At 41.0% G+C, this 17,128-nt stretch overlaps 1 protein-coding gene and 1 long non-coding RNA gene across 4 annotated transcripts in view; one reads left to right on the forward strand and one right to left on the reverse strand.

The window, feature by feature from the left end:
• Nucleotides 1–1,820: 1,820 nt before the first annotated feature.
• On the reverse strand, nucleotides 1,821–8,676 carry LOC308484946. Its single transcript, XR_013990203.1, has 2 exons — nucleotides 7,713–8,676; nucleotides 1,821–6,585 (listed from the first exon to the last, which is right to left on the reverse strand). It is a non-coding gene; the product is annotated as an uncharacterized lncRNA (long non-coding RNA).
• A 9-nt stretch (nucleotides 8,677–8,685) lies between these two features.
• The window catches only part of ATP8A1 (ATPase phospholipid transporting 8A1), a 73,880-nt gene continuing 65,437 nt past the window's right edge, over nucleotides 8,686–17,128 (forward strand). For all 3 annotated transcript variants that reach the window (XM_081019829.1, XM_081019828.1, XM_081019830.1), the window contains exon 1: nucleotides 8,686–9,312. In XM_081019829.1, the coding sequence (XP_080875955.1) occupies nucleotides 9,264–9,312 (49 nt within the window). In that variant the 5' untranslated portion in view covers nucleotides 8,686–9,263. The remainder of the gene's footprint in view (nucleotides 9,313–17,128) is intronic.

Consider the following 17,128-nt stretch of genomic DNA (forward strand, 5'->3'; position numbering starts at 1 on the left):
CACACACACAGACGCACATTGCGTTCTGCTCAGGATGTGAACGGGGCTCCGGAACGGATCCTGTTCACATCCAGAGATACCACTGTAGTTGTTTATTTCCTTGACATCTGGTGGGAGGGTGTTCCACAGGGGAGGCGCCACTACTGAGAAGGCCCTCTGCCTGGTTCCCTATAACCTCACTTCTCGCAGTGAGGGAACCGCCAGAAGGCCCTCAGCGTTGGACCTCAGTGTCCAGGCTGAACAATGGAAGTGGAGATGCTCCTTCAGGTATACTGACCCAAGGCCGTTTAGGGCTTTAAAGGTCAGCACCAACACTTTGAACTGTGCTCAGAAACATACTGGGAGCCAATGTAGGTCTTTCTGGACTGGTGTTATATGGTCTCAGCGGCCACTCCCAGTCACCAGTCTAGCTGCCACATTCTGGATTAGTTGTAGTGGTGCCCTCCCTTCCAAAAGATGTTCCAGAACTCACCAGGATGTAGCTCTCAGGTGGGTGCCATTGCCATTATAAGAGAACAAGGGAGGCATTCGTGGCGAGCTCAGCCACCTTTTTTTCAAGAAAAATAGCACTGGCTACTGGCCAATATGAACCAGGCCTAAGAAAGAAATGCTAGAAGGAACATGTTTTGTAAATGAAGTAAGGGAGAACAGAACTCTACAAAACTGATTATGAAGTATTTGATTGTCGCTAGGTATCATTGAAAATCATTAGGTGATGATGTAGCTAATGTAGTAATTGTGTGACTGGCTAGGCAGACAGTGTCTTTCACTGCGATACAGATATATGAACTACAATGGTACCTCGGGTTAAGTACTTAATTCGTTCTGGAGGTCCATTCTTAACCTGAAACTGTTCTTAACCTGAAGCACCACTTTAGCTAATGGGGCCTCCTGCTGCTGCTGCACTGCTGGAGCATGATTTCTGTTCTCATCCTGAAGCAAAGTTCTTAACCTGAAGCATTATTTCTGGGTTAGCGGAGTCTGTAACCTGAAGCGTATGTAACCCGAGGTACCACTGTAAAGTGGAAAGGGAGTCAGGTATACATTTTGTCCTATGTTCCAGCACCACGGAATGGGACGCTAGAACCTATGACCTTTCTAAATAGATAAAAGACTGAGGACTCAGCTACATTGGCAAAGAAAAAACGCTTTATGTGCATTGATTATGCATTCTAACACTGCAACACCAGATGGCGCCGTGGAGTTCCGTTTTTCGCTTACCCGATTTCTCATGCAAAGTTTTGCAACGCGTTTAACTGAAATGCTTCCTTGGTGTGTCTAGATCCAGCCTGGGTTTTGCACTACCCAAAACTGGTCATCCTATTTGTATGTGCCATTTTGTCAGAGCACCAGATGGGAGAAACTGATTGTGTTCATATCTCTCCCTCTTCCTTAAAAGCAAGAACCATCAAATGCTGGAAAGTGACATGTTAGTGTATCAGTGATGAGCACGCATCTACTAATCAGTCATGCCATCAAACAATACTAGGTTTTGTTTTACCAGGCTACTGTAGATGCCTACCAGGCTTATGCATCTACTCAGTTAGATCTATTAGAGTTGTCAGATGTCACAGAAAGGAAAGCAGAAAGGCCGTGACTTATCTTTGAAGATACAGCAGTTCTTTCACCTCTGAAAGTAAGTTGGTGGAATGATGTAGCGGCTTGTATAACACTGATTTATTTATATTCCTCCTGTCTTTGAACGTGAGTCATCAGAAAGCAGTTAATCACAAGCTAGGGGGTCTCATCTTATCTCCAAGAAAGTGGCATAACATACTTACTGCAGCACACAAAAGCCACATAAACTTGCAAAAACAGTCTGAGGTTGAAATCAATTTAGTTTATTCTGTTTAATTAGTTTGACATCTCTGCTTCACACTTCCCCTTAAGCAAGAAACTATGACAACAGATTAAAGCCAAGGTCCCATTTTCCAACAGATCAAAATTCGCATAATATATCGTTTTTACATCGAGAGAAGACTTTGGTCCTGGTGTAAACAAGCAAACTAGAGAAAGTTGCTTAAATGTGTATTTCATACAATTGTTTATGCTTAAACATGTAATATATATATGAACACAAATTACGAGGTCTCATGGTACTCTAGAATGCATGGTTGTTGTTTTTTAAAAAAATTCAATATACTCCCAAATTAGATTTCCTGTTTTGCCATTAAACATGGAAATAAAATTTTATTTTGGCATATACATGATTCATGGTATTCCTCTGATTAAATTATTGGAAGAAACCAAGATGCTGATCAAAAGCACATGCTTACTAGATGACGCATATGACCAAATTAACCCTTTGCATTCTTGTATCAATAATAAATCATTGTATTGTTCAAGCCACCTTATCCGGAGGAATAGGATTTACCTTAGCTCAAGTGGGAAATTTGCTAGTTCAGTGGTTCCTCTAAACAGCTGCCACTGGCAGGGTTTTAAATTTAGACATGACAAATGCTCTCCTCTGAGTGTGGCCCAGCTGCTGCTCAGAGGCACAGTCTGAGAATGCACCAGGTAGTGTTAGGATGATGGAATCAGAGCGCTAGATTGAACCAGAAGTCTGTTTAGTCTGATCCCTGCCACAAAGCACGTCCATCACCGCCACTGCCCTCCACAGATCAGACAGGTAACATTTTACAATCATTGTTCCCCTCACCTCCCTTCTAATAAGCAAAGTATGACCTGTAGATCTGAATCATGTTGAGATCTATGAGCCTCTCTTGGATATTAAAGTAGAAGTGAGGAAGAAGCAATAATTGCTTGCATTTCTTTGAGAAATCTGAACCAGCTCAGAATGTACCATATAACTACATGGGTGCTAAGCATGGGTGTTAAAAAGGTGAGCCACACTTTGGACATCAAAAAAGTCTTTACAACATATGCTAAAACATTTTTGTTTAGGCAAGCCTCTCCAGACATGTAGAATGTTGACATGGATCTTAAGCGGATTTTAATTGTTTTTTGAATATTTTAACTACAGTTGTTTTTAACTTTTCTTTACTGATATTACAACCAAGCAAGCTGCAATTTTGTGAAGTAAATAAATAAATAGATCACAGTCATCCTAGTTGCCAGGAGATCGGTGACTGTTGATATTCATGTGTGATGAATATTGTCAAAAGATACACCAGTGAATTTTGACAGTCACCTACATGCAACATTCATGTGCACATATATCTGAAAAGTGGACAAATGCATCTCTTGTTCACGAAATTAATTTGAGTGTTGGGACTCACATGTGAACGTCAACATTTCCCAAATTTTGACTATCTGCAGCAGATATACAGTGGTACCTCGGGTTACATACGCTTCAGGTTACATACGCTTCAGGTTACAGACTCCGCTAACGCAGAAATAGTATCTCGGGTTAAGAACTTTGCTTCAGGATGAGAACAGAAATCGTGCTCCAGCGGCGCGGTGGCAGCAGGAGGCCCCATTAGCTAAAGTGGTGCTTCATGTTAAGAACAGTTTCAGGTTAAGAACGGACCTCCAGAACGAATTAAGTACTTTACCCGAGGTACCACTGTAGTATCACTCATTCTCATAGACATCTTCGGGGGTGAGCGCCAGCAGAAATGGAGTCCAGATGGAGCCGCTGATAAACATGGTTTGCAGAAATATTAAAAAATAACGATGTGAGAATACATAATGTAGGGGAAATAACAGCAGCCCCGTGAGGTTTGAGCGTGTCCAGGAGCCACAGAATGTTGAGTTTTGTTTGATTTTTTAAAAGGAAAAAGAAGAAGAGAAGAAGAGAAGATATCCTGCTTTAACACTACCCGAAGGAGTCTCAAAGCAGCTAACATTCTCCTTTCCCTTCCTCCCCCACAACAAACACTCTGTGAGGTGAGTGAGGCTGAGACACTTCAGAGAAGTGTGACTAGCCCAAGGTCACCCAGCAGCTGCATGTGGAGGAGCGGGGAAGCGAACCCGGTTCCCCAGATTACGAGATTACTGCTCCTAACCACTACACCACACTGGCTCTTATTTCCATAAACATAATGCTCAGAGTAATTGTTTAAAAGCCTTCTGTTAGCCGAGCTCTCACAATGACTAGTGGTCAACGATATGGATATGTGTTGGGGGAGATTTAAATGGTTGTGTCTTTTTTTTAAGAAACTCAATTTAACATTGTGTTGAAGAATCGGGGGGGGGGGGGAGAAAACAAGGGGAAGAAATGGGATGCCCTGCTTGAGTTCCTTCCTGATTATAGCATCCTCTAAGAACGGTCTGGCAGGAACTCTTCAATAGGAGCATTACAGCTGAGAGGTGAGGATATTTGGCAACATTTTGTTACTGGCCCCACTTCTCCTCTTACATGAGAAACAAATATATTGATTTTGTCTCCTTACCTCCCAGGTACCTTTTTCCTATTTCCTGCTAGGGACTGTAACAAATAATCACACGCAATGCTAACATCTGTGGAGCGGCTAGACACAGAAGCACAGCCGAGCTGAGAATACTGCAGCCTAATGATGCAGAGAATAACCTATTATTTTCCGGCAGCAGGCTGCTACTAGCAGGTTTTCTGGCGCAAGGCCTGGGTGGAATTCACTTACCTTTCTAAACCGCAAACCTACATCTCACATTTGCGTAGCACACAACTTCTCCTTTCGTGATAACTGTGGATTATTTTTGAAACAAACCCAAGGTCTGCAAAACCACCCCAGTCTCAGTGCATAATCTTTCACCTGGCACAGCATGTCACGTCAGTTTGCATAACTATTTCCCTTCACCGCAGAACATGCAAAGATATATCTCTCATATCTAGTCCTGCCACTGAGATTCTGTCATATGGTGTGCTTAGCATATTCTGTTAAGAAAAGCATTTCCTTTCATTTAGAGAAAATGCAAGACATTCAAGTTTGATTTGTGAAGGTCACAATGTTAGCCTTTGTCAGGCATATCTGAGTGTGATGACCTTCTCAGAACAATAGCGGTTATATTTGTTTTTATTTATTCCACTTCAGTTTGGCAGGCAATAGTTTGTGTTTTAATGGTATAACTGCCAAACACTGTAGAATCAAGAAGCCCTGCAGAATGAAAATTCTGTAACAGCACTTCTTTTAAAAACCTTACCAGAGCCCTCCATGCTTAAATTAGAAATGTTTTATTTTACACCTCTGACATTGTGAATCGGCTTTTCTTTGCCTGTTAACCATTGTGCAAATTGTCAGAGCTAGTGTCAAAATAAGTCAGAAAGCAAAATGCTGCTGATGTTTCTCCCCCGGAGGAAACTATAGCTTGATCTTCCTTCTTTTTCTTATCTTCTGGGGAAAAGAGGGCTTGATTTCACACCAATGTAGATTTGTCAATGTGTGGCAATCTGGGTGTTATCTAACAACTCTGTGGTTGAAAAGTCTGGGTGCTGAAGAAAGACTTATTTCCATAAACATAACACTCAGAGTAATTGTTTAAAAGCCTTCTATTAGCCGAGCTCTCACAATGACTAGTGGTCAACGCTATGGATATGTGTTGGGGGAGATTTAAATGGTTGTGTCTTTTTTTTTAAGAAACTCAATTTAACATTGTGTTAAAGAATCGAAATTACAAATAAACTCGCAAACAAGGTTGACTTAAAAATGGTCATAAAAGTAATTTAATTTTTGCTCATTTGTTTTGTTGGGGTTTCTGAACCCATTTCAATAGGTTTACTCTGAGTAAAACTCGGATGAATATCATCCAATGGGTCTACTCTGAGTAAAACTCAGTTGAACGCTGCCCATTAAGTTCCATGAATGATACATGGCAAGAAATACAGTTAAATTGTTGAGGAAGAGGGGATAATTGACCAAATAAGTTTTTAAAACAAATATTAAAAGCAAACTCAGGTGTTGTATGCAGCTACAAGAAAACAGATGTCAGTGGTCCAATCAGCAAGAAATAATGTGTAGAAGATCAATAAAGTATTTATATTATCACCCATTGCCCCCCTCCTCAACTTACGAACTTTGTTAAACAAATTTGATCCATCACTACAGACTTATGCATTTATAAGAGGCAGGATAAGTATTGGGTAAATTAGTTAACTCAACCACAAGCTTAGTCAAACCACAAAAATTAGTGTAAGCTTATTAAACCCAATTTCAGAACATAACGCAAACATAGTTTCTCTGAGAAGAACCTGTGGTTCAGCATCTGTTCAGTTATACTGTATGGTAACTATAAATTATTACCCTAGACTAGTTCCAACTGCAAGTGCTGAACCAAACAGATGCAGAGGACTCAACGGAATAGCATGCGAAGCTACCAATCATAAGTGTTCAAAATAGTTGGCTAATGTAATAAGAGGTGACAGCCATTTAGCTTCAGGCATACTTGGATTAAGCTGGTTATCCAGACTCATTTCAATTTGGCTGCAGATGTGGTTTTGGTCACTTTGGTTGATTAGCTGTATTGGAAGGAGAACAAGGAGAGTGTGACCCTGATAATTTTCCTTTACCAGCAGCTTTTGATGCTTTCCTTCTGAACAGGCTCCATGGGAGAAGTGAGAGGCGCTGTTACAGTTGCACTCCTGCATACAGGACCACTTTCAGAGAGCAGACATTTGAATTAGGGGTTTAAGGTTGGCTGTGATGTGTCCTCGAGGAAAAAGGAACAGAAACAACAAAATAGGTTAATAGAAAGATATTTAGCTCTCCCAGAAGCAGAGTGTCTCTGCAAATGTGGTAGGCAGGAACCTTGTGATTTTGGGATTTATGCCAGAAGACAATTGTTAGAGACCTTACAACTTAACAGGCTCGGTTCTATACTGCCAACGGTTCAGGACCTGCTCTCGGACAGGAATAATCAAATTACTTTAATAGTGGCTAAATTATTGAGTGCTGTCCATGTGGAAAGACTGGGCCATTATAGAGAGATTTAGTGGTTCTTGATTGGTCGGTGATGTGGTAGTGTTATACTGTATTATTTATGCAAATTGTTATGCCAAATTCGTATTTTCCACAATCTGTATATGGTGTTCGTTTTATAATGTGTGGTTTGCTATGACTAATAAAGGATTGATTGACTGATTGATTGAACAAAATAGGGTAAGTTCACCACAAGGTGCTTTTGATAACAAAGCCAAAGGGGGAGGGGGGAAGAGAAACAGGAAAGAATGAAGAAAAATTATTCAACAGTATAGAAAGTCTTTTGCTTCTAAAATTCTTCAGATGTTCTGTCTGTCTAAGGAAGAACCTCAAATATCACTTTAAGCAAATGATGGTGGCAACTCTCAAACAAGGATCTAGTTGCATGCATCTGACTCTTTATCTCAATGCCCTTCAAGGCATGTTTCCACATACATAACCATGCCAAAGTGCAGGGCTTTTTTTTCAGCCAGAACTCATTGGAACTGGGTTCCAGCACCTTTTATGTGTGTTCCTGCCCCTCTGAAGTGCTGAGGTGCCATTTGGGGCTGCGTGTTGGAGGCAGGCAGCACGGCAAAGAAGAGAAGTCCTTGCCCTAAAAAAAGCAAAACTCAACAGCTATGGCTGGTTGCTCCCCCTAAACAAAGCTCAACAACTTACCTCTTTTTCTAGGGGGGAAAAAGCTCTGGTAACATGTGAAGTAAATCAACTATTGCTGAAGCTATGTGAAGTACCAGCTACACAGAAATTATTTTCAGTAGCAGCTATGTTACTGTGGTCTGAGTACAAGCTTTCGAGTTCCCATGTTCACCACTAGTTGTGTGCATGTGTACGTTTGTGAGTGATCTCTTCCCCTACCTTGTTTTTTATTTGCTTTGTTTGCCCATGATTAAGAGCTCTGAAGAACTCAAAAGCTTGCAGTTTTTCCACATCTTGGCTGACCAAATAAAGGTATTGTCCTAACGTTTTGTTTGCTTGCTTGCTTAATTTCTCTCATGGGCCAAAACAGCTGGTTTTCCTTTTCATGTGATTTGGAAAGTGTTGATTTTAGGCATTCAGCTTCGGAATCCTGATCTGAAGGAAGACTATCTTGTATCACCTGAAGATGAGCTGTTATCCTCTAATGGAACATTCCATAAAACTGCTAAGTAAGTGTGGTTTATATTGACATTTCTACCTAGCACTCCACCTAAATTTAATCTCTGTCTGTGTTGCCACAAGGGTTACTTGGTTTCTCTGTTTTCATTTTGTCAATCTCCAAAGAAACCTGGGCGTTTCTCCTAAAGGTGGAAGACACTCCTGGGCAATGACTGGTTTCTATATTTGCATTGAAAGGACAACAGCCATTGTGTGTTTTTACGTTTCAGCTTACTAAAATAGCACCCAATAAAAGCCTCATTTAAAAGTCTGCTTCATTTCTCACTCTATCTTAAAACTGATGAGAGGCACACAGAGATGGCTTTACTACCTGCAATATTTTATTTTTCTCCCCTGACATAGGCACAGTATTGCTTTAATGCGGATTTAAAAATTTAACATAGGTCAAATATCCTTCTACGATTTCTACTTTTTATTTCCTTGGGGGGGGCAGCTGCCCGCCCCCCCCCCCCGCCTAAACCCATGACAGATGGTTATGGTCTCAAAAGTGGACAGGACCTGTGCTCAGTCGGCAGAGCACGAGACGCTTAAATCTCAGGGTCGTGGGTTCGAATCCTAAGTTGGACAGATGCTTCCTGCACTGAAATCCACAACCACCCCCTTTCTTCTCCTCCTCCTCCTATTGTCAAGCGAAGGGGTCCGCCTCAAGACGCGGCTCGCTCCATTCTTACCCAGTTTGGGGGGGGCGATCAGAGAGAGGCTGGCACGAAAGGCGCGAACGAGGCAAGCCGCCCCCCACCCCGTTTCGATCTGCCGGGAATGGAAAGCAGGCCTTCATCCGTGGATGAAGCGGCGCCTGACTCGGGCCTGGTGTTGTCAGGAGGGGGGGGATGAACAAAAGCTACCCCCCGCGGAACGCCAGTTGGTACGTTCCAGGGCGGCTGGGGGGGGGGGGAGGAGCAGCAGCAGCGAGAGAGTGAGCGTCGCGCGCCGGCTGTCAGTTGGCCCGAGCGGCGGGCGCGAGAGGGGTGTTGTCGCGCATGTTCGCGGAGCTCTCGCGACTGCAGGCGTCGCTCTGGTGTCACAAGAGATCTCCTCCCCCCTACCCCCCGTTTTTTAATTCCCCCCAAACGGTGGTGTTTTGTTTTGGTTTTTCCCCCTCTCGCTTCTTTTTTTTCTTTTTTTGCGCAAGGCGAAAGGAAGGAACCGTGAGGGAGCTTTTGTGAGGGAGAAGAAGGAAGACCCGAGTCGGAGGCAGGCAGGCGGGCAGGGTTGTTGGCTCGCTCGCCCTGAGAGGACGGCTGAGGCGCGATGCCCGTCGTGCAGAAAACCGTGTCCGAGCTGCGGTTCAGGGCGGAGGGTGAGTGGGGCTGCTCCGGCGGCTTTTTCTGCGTGTGAGGAGGGAAGCGGGAGGGAGGGAGTCCTCGTGGCCCCGACCCTTGGCTGCTATCCTGTCATTTTACAGACCCAAACATCCCCAGTACATTCAATAAGGGAGCCTTTCGTGCTAATGGGGAAGGGATTCCTAGGCAGCCCCTCGTCCCACGCCCCCCTTTTTGCTGCTCTTTTCTTCCGTTTTCGGAGGAAGGCGCTCTCTGTGTTTCCCCGCCTTCCCCAGAAGCGCCCCTCACGGTGGCGCCTGGGCGAGCAAGCAGGTAGCAAAAGACGTAACCCCCCCCCCCCCAACACTGCCTCACCTGCTCCCTTCTGGTTTTACCCACATGTATTTCACCCCATTCCTGTCAGTAGAAGAAATGTTATAGAAAGGGAGCAAGGGGTGCCAACTTGAATAAAATATAGGGGGTGGGGGCAAAGGTAAGCTCCGCCCCACATAATCAATCTCACTCACACACCATTTGAATGACAGTGTCCACCAACTTTGAGGGGGCCCAACCCCCCTTCAAATGTTTTATTGGGGGAAGGGCTGAAGGGACCCCGGCCCCTAGGAGTTGGCTCCTATGAGAGGGAAAGAGAAGAGCCTTTTTTTATCTAGCACCCCAACCCACACCCACACAAACCAGTTTAATTCTAGAACTACAGCCACATCACCTTGCCAACAAAGGTCCGTATAGTTAAAGCTATGGTTTTCCCAGTAGTGATGTATGGAAGTGAGAGCTGGACCATAAAGAAGGCTGATCGCCGAAGAATCGATGCTTTTGAATTATGGTGCTGGAGGAGACTCTTGAGAGTCCCATGGACTGCAAGAAGATCAAACTGATCCATTCTGAAGGAAATCAGCCCTGAGTGCTCACTGGAAGGACAGATCCTGAAGCTGAGGCTCCAATACTTTGGCCACCTCATGAAAAGAGAAGACTCCCTGGAAAAGACCCTGATGTTGGGAAAGATGGAGGGCACAAGGAGAAGGGGACAACAGAGGACGAGATGGTTGGACAGTGTTCTCAAAGCTACCAGCATGAGTTTGACCAAACTGCGGGAGGCAGTGGAAGACAGGAGTGCCTGGCGTGCTCTGGTCCATGGGGTCACGAAGAGTCGGACACGACTAAACAACAACAACAACACAGCCACTCCGCATAGAATCATAGCATCACAGTATTGTAGAGTTGGAAGGGAGCCCTGAGGGTCATCTAGTGCAACCTCCTGCAATTGGGGGGGGGGGGTTTGAACCCACGACCCTGAGATTAAGAGTCTTGTACTCTACCAGCTGAGATGCTGTCCCGTTTCCAACTGTGCTAGCAGCTTGCACTCTCCTTTGTTCGAGGTATACAGTCTGGACCATCCTCCCCATCTCCGAGTCTGTTCCTCTGCATTTCGCTTGCGTTCATCTGACTGTCGTTTGACTGTCCTCCCCTCACCCCCCCCAAAAAAAATCCAGAAAATAGTCAGCATACCTGACACAATGGAAGCATAGACAGTGGATATTCCACAGCTTTTGTTGTTTGCTGTATGTTTTGTGATCATCAGGCTGAGGGAGGAGAGAATTGCTATTTCATGTTCCTACTGTGGCAGGGATAGAAATAATAAAATCACTCTCATCAGTACACTTAGGAGCCAACTCTAGGGACTGAGGTCCCTTTGCCCCCTCCCCCAATCAGTGTTTTAGGGGGCAGCCCACTCACCCCCAAATTAATGGGCATTGCCATTCAAATGATGTGTGTGTGCTGTGTCATGTGATTGATTATGTGGTGTGGGACTTACCTGCCCCTCCAATATTTTATTCAAGTTGGCACCCCTGTCATTACGCAACCTTACAGTCAACTGTTGATGGTCTTATACATGGTCCATGAAATCCACAGACAAAGATGACATTTCTACATATTCCGGGATTTCCAAGCAATGCAGGGGAAAATGCATTAGTGTTTTGTTTTGTTTTAAAAAAGGGAAAAAATCCAAAGAGAACTGGGTGTGCTCATTGCCCTTCAGGGGCTGCATAATGTTGGTGGCAGTTGAGCAACGGGGCGGGGGGGGGTTGGCCTGCTCAAACCCTTAATAGTTTCCTGTAATATCCTGAAGCAGGGTGAGTTTTGGAATGTATATCTCACAAAGAGCATCACTCAGCCATGATTCCCTCTCCTTACCAGTATGAGTTTTTAAAGACACTGATCCTTTTGAAGTTAATAGAGTACAAGGAGACTGATTTTATAGACTTGGAGGCAGAACTCCTAACTGTTTAAAGTGTCTTGTAAAAATAGGGATGTGTGCACTGAGGTTACACCTCTCAACCCCAACTCTCCTTCACCAGCTCTTTAGTACAGCAGAGGAAGGCGGGGAGGAAAAACACCTGCTTCCGTTCAGTTAGCTTTGGGGTAGATGTGGAGCTTTCTGCTCATCTATTCCTAAACCTCAGTCAGTACTATAGGGCAGTTGCATTGCAGCACCAAACTGCTGAAGCTCAGGGCTAGATGCAAAGGAAGCTACTCATCTTGCCCTGAAGCTCAGAAGTCTCATACCATTGCACTATGGGGATGATTTTTCAATAATTTAACCTATCCCATAGTTCCTCATTGGCCCATAAATTGGACATCCTACTTTATAGGATTTAGATTCGCATTTTACCCATAAGTTCCATAATAATAGCAACTAAAGTTATTTCAAAATGTTCAAATCATGTCTCCTCTCTAATTCAGCATGCAATCTAGTCTACTTTTTGTAATTTTTGAAGATGATTTTAAGGTTTCATTCATTTGCTTATTTATTTATTTTTATTTATCTAATATGTAGCAAGAGAGACAAAACTTCACACATTAAGTCTCAGTGTTTGGTAATAAAAATAATAAACTGAAACCTGTAAATGAAAGTAAATTTTTTGTTTGCTTGGATTTTTGCTTTGTTTGTACTCTTGCATGCAGTTACAGACACAAAAATAAAAGGGAGCCCTGGAAGTCATTCATTCAATGATGTGTTTACATCTTTAGTATAGCATTACTCATAGCTCCACAACTTTTGTATCGTATTACCATATCTTGAATGCTTACACAATATTGGCACAAAGGCTTATGTCATGCTCTGTTTCAGTACAAGTTGTCTCACATTTTTGCATAGAAGAATTGTATACTTGTTAGCACTAATCAGATAAAAGCAGGCACAAGCAGTATTGCTTAACTTTTCATATTGGAAACGATGTGAATCAGTTTATAAAATGGATGGGGAAATATGAAGTAAGAAACTTGGCTGAAAATTTTGGACATTAATATTTGAAGATCTGTTGGGATTCATGAGCCACTTGATAAGATGAATAATGAACCAGTGTATTGGAGTAATAGTACAATAGAGGAGCATTGGTTTACTGGACTTAATGTAAAAACTAACACATTATTTGGCAGTTATATGAATATCAAAACAATTTCCGCAGTAGCTATAATAATTGCTTTATATTACTAAATGTAGTTAGTATCCCCATGTTAGTTTATATGGACTTAACAGATAAAGGGTAAGATATAGAAGAAATAATAATAAATGCCAGTGGGAGCTATTTTAGAAAAGCTGATGTGAATTTTAATATGCATGTTTTAATGTACTGTAAATTTCTCCTGATGTTATAGTTTTATCTTTTTGTTAACCCCTTTGATTTTTTTTTTTTTTTTACAATCAAGCAGTGTATAATTTTTTTGAAATACAGTGGTACCTCTGGATGCGAACGGGATCCGTTCCAGAGCCCTGTTCGCATCCTGAAGCGAACGCAACCCGTGCGGGTCGCGATTTGCCGCTTCCACGCATGCGTGTGACATCATTTTGAGCGCATGCGCAAGCGGCAAAATCCGGAAGTTATGTGTTCCGTTACTTCCGGGTCACCACGGAGCGCAACCCAAAAACGCTCAACCCAAAGCTACTTCAACCCGAGGTATGACTGTAATAATAACACTGGAAGATATAAATTTGAATGAATGACTGCCAGCTTTCCCTTTCATTTTTGCAAGCATGACTGGATGACATATTTAGAAACCGTATTCACAAATAATATATTGCCTTGACTTGGCCATTCACAGTGAAAGGAAGCTAAGGTCCCAATTAAACAATAACAATTTTAATTTCTCAGTTTTAAGAATTCTATTTTGGAAGCAAAAAATAAAATTAGGTATTTATTATTATATTTATATCCTGTCCTTCCTCCCCAAGGATCCTATTTCTTTCCTTGTAATTATTTCACTCTCCAGCAATGAGGCCCACAAAGTCTGCTTTCTCCTGAACTTATCAATCACTTGAATTAGTCATGCTCATTGGAAGGTATGGGAAATAAAAGTGTGCTCTCAAATGGAATAGAATAATTTTCTGCCATCCACATCAAAGGAGGATCACAGACGTTACTCAGGCAGATTGTTTTCAGCCAAGAGAGCATGACTGAGCATAATTCCTATAGCAGAAGTTTAGGGTGGGACAAGAAATAATCTGAAAGTGTTTCTTTCCATAAATGGTATATCTTGTCCCTAGTCTTTGAATTTTCACAGATATCAGTTATGCAGCTAACCCCTGGTAAAAACAAGGTGCTATGTGAGTGAGCCATGAGATGCTAGAACTTTCTGCTCTTGTTCTGAAAGCTAACTTCCTTGTTTGTTACAGTAAAACTGTTTCTAAAACAAAATTCAAGCCAGTAAGGTTTGTGGGGTGTGGGTGGTTGTGGGTGTGCTTTAGGAGTCATTGGAGACAGGGATAATAAGGCTATTGGGAAATGATTTTGTAACATTTCCAAACTTTTATTGCCTCCCAAGCCACAAACCTCTGTTGCATATAGTCAGAAGTGTTCTTCCAAAAATCTTCAAACCAATCAGACTCTTCTGTCTTTATATTATGGCCTAAGAACACTGCATCAAACAGTTTTGAGGAAACAAAATCTATTTTCAGTAAGATGGGTTGGCTAAAACAAATATCAATATATTAACAGTAAAGGGTGGGTTAAATTTGCTTTTTTCAAATGTTGTTTTTGAGTGCCTGCCAAAACACAGAACTTTAGTTTTGCAATAATTTATAATTTGACAGTTGTAAGCAGTATTCCTAAAACCTTTTCAATATTCTTTTTTCTAACTAAAGTAACAGAATAATGCCATATTATCAACATATAGAACAATCAGTACTGTATAAATCTGAACTGGGGAATGTATGTGTGAAATCAGGATTGCAGAATTATTTGACTACATTATTAATGTAAATGTTGAAAAGTAAGGGCGGGCAGACGTTATATAACATCTCTAGTGGTTTTTATGTTCTTTATACTCAGAGATATTTAAAAAAACACTTTAAAAAACAAAAGGGTTTTATTCTTATGACTATGGAAATAAACTTTGACTTAAAACATAGAGTATGTCTGGTAAAATCTCAGAATCTATAGGAAGAGTAATCAGGAGTCTAATATTCAGATGGTTCAGTTTCAGTATTTTGCACAGCTTTATGTTCCCTGCAGGGCTAATGATTGGCCTTGGAATTCCTAATCCTGTTACAGTGATAAAACTAAGAAAGATTGGACCTTGTCAGTGCATGAATGACAAAACTATGAAACCACCTTATATGTTCTTTTGAGTTTTTCAAACGAAGCAGTGAAGCAAATAACATAGCTACCTGATATCAGCCTCATATCCTTTTCCATTCAGTAATTGGTGAAAACGAAAAGCTTATATATATTTGGGATAGAAATTGAACTGTTTCCTTAAAACTTAACTGTTTCCCTAACGATAGAGCTAGGAACGCTCTCACCACTTTCTCGTGTTAATATGTAATGATGCTAGTCAGCAGAAAATGTTCAGAGTAGTTTCCTGCAAGCTCACAATTGTAATTTTAATTTGTAACTTGAAAGCTGACTTGTGTGATTTTGTCATTTCATATGTATGTCTGTAAAAAATGGCTGATCTTTATTTTTCTATTCAGCTCCCTGAATAAAGTTGACCAGTCTTTATTTTAACACATAGTCTCTGTCTTTATGCCTATTTGCATGTAAACACTTGCATAAGGGAGGCCTGGGTGTGAGTTGGACAGTCTGAGGATCCGTGGGTTATAAGAGATCATATTCCTATACTCCTTTTCCAACAAAACCACCTCTATGTTGAGTTGTGGTTTTCATTTGTTAGGGAGAATAGTATTTAAATGATGAAATAATAGAACATTTTTATCTCTTATAATCAGATATGTTCAGAATTTTGTATGCCCTGTAATGTTCACTCCTGTACTAAGGTCTCCAAAATCCTGTCATTGTGAAGATGTAAGTTAAATATACTAGGATGTGTTTCTTGTTCTTCATAATTTTTTCTTCATCCAAGACCCATACATTCAAGAAACACAATATTTTTAACAACAATGGCTTTTGCAAGACCATATGGAATAATATATTCTCAACTAAAATAATATTTGATTGTTACAAATAAACTATGTGTGTTTTATAGACTCAGACATGCTGTAACTTTTTCAGCAAGTAAGACCAGAAACATCTGGCTTTGAATGAATCTTAAGACAGTCAGGTCTGGAGGCTACACATGGTTAATATTAAGTATTTCATTTGTTTGCATGAAAGCGTGTTCAATATAGCTAGCTAGCAAAGGGATGCAAATCCATACTCTAACAATTTATATTGAACCTCATTGGTTGCAGTTAACTTAAGTGTACCTAATACTAGCTGCATTAAGATGTTATTCCAAACCACTGTTTGGTGTTATATGAATGAACAGTAACAAGTCTTGGGTTTCCTCCTCCCCCCCCCCACCCTTCCTCTTTTCCTCCTATGGTGTGATTTTCTGAAGAACTTAACATTTCTCAGGAAACCGACAGTTTGCTCTTGCATGGAAAGATATCAAACCATGGTTTGTTTATAAAATAGGGTTTGATCTTGTTTTGCTGGCAAATTATGGTGTGAGCAGATCATAATTTCCTACATGTGCATGTATGCTTTGGCATTATGCCTGAATGCAGCTATTGTGTTAGATTGTTACTAAAACATTAGGGAAACCAAGACTCTGTATGATATATTATTTATTGACAATGTCTTGTGAAGTTATATAAATAAAGGTTTAAAAAGTTTTATTGGTGGCTAAGCCAAACAATGTTAACAAGAATAATTTGCACAGAGAATTTACCTACATTTGAACTGAATCCCCAAAAGTTATGTGTTCAATATTGTCTCCCTTTTTTCAAATTTGAGGAAGTCTGGTGTTGGGAAAGCTTTAATGATTATTTCTAGTTGTACCAATGCCAACACAGAACTTGTACCACCTTAAAGACCAACATATTAATGTGGTTTAAACGGTTGGAACCTATTTCATCAGATACACGAAGTGATTGTGAATTAGCAGAACGGTAGTAACAACTGAAACAGGGAACAAAGTAATTTCCAAGATACAGGTAAATATGGAGGCAAATAAAATAGTCTACAGCAATGATGGTAACTGCTAACATGAGTGTCAGTGTGATCTAGGAATATAAAATAGAATTTATTTTATATTGCTATATAGTTTCACAGGTTAGGGAAAATATTCCAACATGGCTACATAGCAGAATCAAGGGGTAACAAAGTTTCCAAATAAAAAGGGTACAAAATCCAGAAAAACAAATGTAAATTGACAATAAGGAAATGAGCAAATTTCTGAAAATATAAAAGTTACTAAACATTTAAATACTTAAAAACAAAAATCCAGGAGGCTTACTGAATGGTGCAGATGAAAGGGGGTGCTGAAGGAAAATAGGAGTGAAACTAAATGATTTTCCTGAAAATATGCCAAAATCTAAAAATATTTTTTCAG

This window comes from Podarcis pityusensis, assembly GCF_964106645.2.
Source record: "Podarcis pityusensis genome assembly, chromosome: 9".
NCBI lineage: Eukaryota > Metazoa > Chordata > Lepidosauria > Squamata > Lacertidae > Podarcis > Podarcis pityusensis.